Below are 4,809 nucleotides of genomic sequence, written 5' to 3' on the forward strand. Positions count from 1 at the left end.
GCATGGCATGGCCATTTCCAGGCTGATGAAGAGGAGAGCAGGTACTCATGACTAATTCTAACCAATGGGCCAGAACTGCATGACATGGCCATTTTCAGGCTGATGCAGAGGAGAGCAGGTATGAGTTTTCCACGCTCCCTCTCCCTAAGGAAGTAGCTGGGGATGGTGCAGCCATAGTAGGTTGAAACCTCACATCTTAGACACATACCATGATTGGGGAATTAATAAGCCTCTGAATGTTAAACCACTGAGATTTCAGGGTAATGCTTTACTTTGGCAGGACAGTTTGAATGATATACAAAGGAAGCAACTGCAAAGTGAAACTCAAAGTCTTACAACAGAACTACAGTTGTCCAAAGTTGATGAAAATGTCATGGGAGATCAGATGAAAATCCACTGAGGGCATGAATACATGAGGACTTGTCTGAGCTGGACAAGTTCCCAATAAATGAGGAAAAAGCATTCAAAAGAATGCTTTAACTATCAAACAATTAAAAGTCACACTGGGGAAAATTGATAAAATCTTTGAGTATATTATAACCATCATCTTGGTCAACAAAACTCAAATGTCAAGAGAAGATGTCACATCAAATGATCTAGCTGGAAGATGCAACCTCCTAATATCAACACTTGGTTCATTCTTCTTTTATTCCAATAATTTGTGAGCAGTTACTACATTTTTTGGAAAAAAATTAATTTGTACTTTCATGTTTTGAAGTACAGTGCAAATCAGACCTTCTGTTCACTGGGATGAAATTGTAGCCCCCGTTTTAAATGGATTAATGCACACCCACACACACTCTCTCTCTGTCTCTCTCTCTGTCTTTTTCTGCACCACTTGAGAGTAAGTTGCCTAAACCATAGAACTAAGTGCTTTAGTGTGTGGTTCTGAAAAACAAGGACATTTTCTTTCTTTTCTTTTTTTCTTTCCTTTTCTTTGAGACAGAGTCTCACTCTGTCGCCCAGGCTGAAGTACAGCAGCGCGATCTCAGCTCACTGCAACTTCCGCCTCCCAGGTTCAAGTGAGTCTCCTGCCTCAGCCTCCTGAGTAGCCATCCATATTGTGGCATGTGTGGGAAGGTATTTTGAGATATTGTAAAGATCCTATCTCTCATGAAACTTTCACTCTGAGTTTAAGCATTCACTGATATTTCTGAAATAGGACTTTTTTTGTTTTGTTTTTGAGACAGAGTCTTGCTCTGTTGCCCAGGCTGGAGTGCAGTGGCACAATCTTGACTCACTGCAACCTCTGCCTCCCGGGTTCAAGTGATTCTCCTGCTTCACCCTCCTCAGCAGCTGGGACTACAGGCACATGCTACTACACCCGGCTAATTTTTGTATTTTAGTAGAGACGGAGTTTCACCACGTTGGCCAGGCTGGTCTCGAACCCTTCACCTCAGGTGATCTGCCCGCCTCGGTCTCCCAAAGTGCTGGGATTACAGACGTGAACCACCATCCCCAGCCCGAAATAGGTTCATTTTAAAAGGCGTTTTTCTGGTACCAACTATTCCCCCTCCTCTAGTGGACATGCACTGACTGCACAAACCCTCTACCTTTTCACTGCCAGCTCTCCTCTCCAACCATGCTCATTCTCACCCCCATTAACCCCCCACGGAATGGAACAAGGCTCCTGGGCTCATACAGGGTCCATTCCTTGAGACCTAGGATGCATTAACAATGAGCCAGGAGCTGTAGGGCTGCAGAACTCAGTCTGAGAGGTCCTGGCTGTGAGTCTGTGCATCAACAATTAGAAGGACCCAATGAACCAGCTTAAAGATTCTTCTAATTCTTTCAAAAAGGACAAATTCCCCTTTGTTTAGGCCTGCATCATTCTTAGCTGCCATCATATGCTGCTGCCTCCAAAATGATGCATTCCTTTTTTTTTTTTCTTTTAAATAGATGCATTTCTGACCCTGGGGGGAAAAAGGGCTCATGTACCATGCTGAATGCCCTGTTACTTTAACATCAGCAGGAATGCCCAAATGCCAACTTCACCAGGGCCATTAACTCCAGGGTAATAATGGCTTCATATGCTGTTCAGCTCAGATGACACAAATGCATATGGACATGTAACTAAAACTTTCTAGAAAAAAATGGTTTTAACCCATTCTTTCCCAAAGGATGGAATTAAAATGTTATAAGGCATGGTTTTGCATAGGGCATTAAGCAACACTGAACCACATAGTGAAAAAGTCCTCATTCCAATCCTTCTGAGTTCACCAAGGAAAAGACCCAGTTTGGTACTAGTCCCTCTCCAATACTTGCTAATTTCTTTTCAACAAAAAGAGAAAGCAGATCTTTGGTTAGAACGTATTTGTAGCTAGAATTTAATAACATTTTGAGTTTATTGTATTTATTTGTAACGTTCTTTTTATAAGAAATAAACACCACTTAGAGTAGTGATGTAAAGTATCATTTTAAACCAAGTTATTGAAGCTTTAAAAGTGAACAATTCAGGGAAAATGTAATGTAAGTAAAAGGACAGGTGGTCCTCGGTGTCAGCAGAAATCCTCAGGGTGGATGTCAAATGCTGATGTCTGGGAGGTACTGCTTTAAGCTCTGGGAATGGTTTCAATTGGACATTTCAGACATCAGGAACAAGCTTCTACAGAGAAAGGGATATGTTTTTATGAGAAGTCAAGTAAGGTTGCGAGTACAGTGTAAGGGAAATGGCGGCTAGAGGTTGGTTTGAACCATCAGGCACTCTGAAAAATAACAAGAGAAGTAAAGGTCTCCTATGACATCTGGAATTCAGATCTCCAGTAAAAACCAAATTGGGGTAGCTCAATTTTAGAACTTGTGAACCCAGGACATTGCTGGTGACTTCACCCGAGGCTTTGGAGGAAGTTATTCACAAGTAGCGGAAATCCCCCGAATGTTTAAGAGGGAATAAAAATAACTCTTTACTCCTGCATCTCTATACCAAAATAAGTCTCCCTTCTGCGCCACTATTCCCGACGCCAGTCAGCCCCTGCCCTCTTAGAGGCAACCACGCTTCTCAGTTTCCTGTGCCTCCTTCCAGAGATATTTACTGGGAAAACACTTATCCTTCACTCCACGTTTCCGTGTGGCGCGAGCTGTACCAGAGTAACACTCCCGGCCTCTTGTCCCGCCCCTCACTCACCCCTTCACACCTGATTGGAGGAAGCGCACTGTTTGCTTTCTGGATTGGTGGAGCGCATTTATTCAGGCCCCGGTGCAGTGCTTTGTCCTCGACCGCACCTCCTTCTGGGCATGGCTGCTCCCACTGCGCCCCAGTCAACTTTTTTTTGGCGGCCGAGGGCCAGTAGGGGACAGGAGTGTGGAGCTGGGAGCTCCAGCAAACTCCTTTGGCCACAAGTCTAAGCCCCATCCTCCAACCTAGCTTTTCTAATAATATCCCTCAGAGAACATTCTTTCCCTGTGCCTACGAATACACCTCATTCCTTGAATGGCTGCCTGGTGTTCCGTTGTGCAGCTACACCACAATTTACTTAACTAGTTTCCTGTTGGTAGCCATTTAAGTTGCTCCCAGACTTTCTGCTGCTCCATACGGCACTGCCAACGAGCATCCTTCCACTTATTTCTTTGCACACCTTGCATTAATATATTTAAAGATAGATTCCTAGTAGTGAAGGCGTTGAATCAAAGAGTATGTGCATTTATTGTACTTATAATTTAAACAATTTAATTTACTGCCATGTATACTGGACATTGTTCATACTGTATCAGCCCAGATCTTCACAGCGTCTTCAGAGGGTATCGAAACCTTTTTTTCTTTTTCTTTTTTTTTTTTTTCCTGAGATGACGTCTCGCTCTGTCACCCAGGCTGGAGTGCAGTGGCGCGATATCGGCTCACTGCAACCTCCACCTCCTGAATTCAAGCGATTCTCCTGCCTCGGCCTCCTGAGTAGCTGGGATTACAGGAGTGCACCACCATGTCCGGCTAATTTTTGTATTTTTAGTAGAGACAGGGTTTCACTATGTTGGCCAGGCTGGTCTCGAACTCCTAACCTCAGGTGATCCACCAGCCTTGGCCTCCCAGAGCGCTAGGATTACAGGTGTCAGTCACCGTGCCCGACCAAGCACTGGACCAACTCTTAAGCATTTATGTGAGTGGGTGGAGTTGCCCCCAAGAAATATAATTCTGGTCCCTAGAGACCAGCTCCCTAGGGCTTTTTCCAAGTGGTGCTATCTCCTTGCCACCACATACACCCATGTTGCATCCTGCCCTCTCTGATGATACGAAAGAACAAACAGCTCCCGGGGCTGTGTGTTGGATGAAGGCTGGTCCACTAAGCCCAAGGTGGCATCACAATTAATCCTTGCCTTTCACAAAAAGTTATTTTCCCTTTGAAAAGTGTAATAGTAAATACGGATCCATCTCCTTCCCCTACCACACCCCAACCCCTATGCCTGCCCTTGTGCCTGCAGGCTTCACTGCTCTGCTGCTTTAGGGGAACTAGTCTTGGTTCCTGGAACACGGTTCCCTGGAGCGGTCTCTCTGTTTCACCCTCAGCTGGCTCTCTGGCATTGTCTGGGTCTTAATTCAAACATCACCTCCCCAGAAAAGCGCCTCTGAGCATACCATGTAAAGTAACCACGCCCCCTCCAGCATAATTTAGCCCATCCTCCTAGTTTATTTTCTTTGGAGGATCTGCATGGTCTGAAAGCATCTTATTTGTTCAGTTGTTTATTGTCTCTCCCCCTCTGACAGCTATTTGCTATCATTGTCCAGTTCTAGAAATGTAGAGCTGTAAAGGCCCTTGGAAAACTCAAAGCCCTATTGTCCAGGGGCATTAACAGAAACCAAGGAGGGCCAAGACTTGC

The 4,809-nt window shown here is 44.7% G+C and overlaps 1 protein-coding gene across 1 annotated transcript in view; it reads right to left on the bottom strand.

Annotated features, from left to right (window-relative positions):
* Positions 1–3,352, bottom strand: part of EMP2 (epithelial membrane protein 2) — a 25,981-nt gene extending 22,629 nt beyond the window's left edge. Inside the window, exon 1 of the mRNA XM_011961431.1 lies at positions 3,135–3,352. Coding sequence (XP_011816821.1) covers positions 3,135–3,352 — 218 coding nt within the window. The remainder of the gene's footprint in view (positions 1–3,134) is intronic.
* Positions 3,353–4,809: the final 1,457 nt, after the last annotated feature.

The sequence above is a fragment of the Colobus angolensis genome, unplaced genomic scaffold (genome assembly GCF_000951035.1).
Source record: "Colobus angolensis palliatus isolate OR3802 unplaced genomic scaffold, Cang.pa_1.0 Scaffold55, whole genome shotgun sequence".
NCBI classification, from domain to species: domain Eukaryota; kingdom Metazoa; phylum Chordata; class Mammalia; order Primates; family Cercopithecidae; genus Colobus; species Colobus angolensis.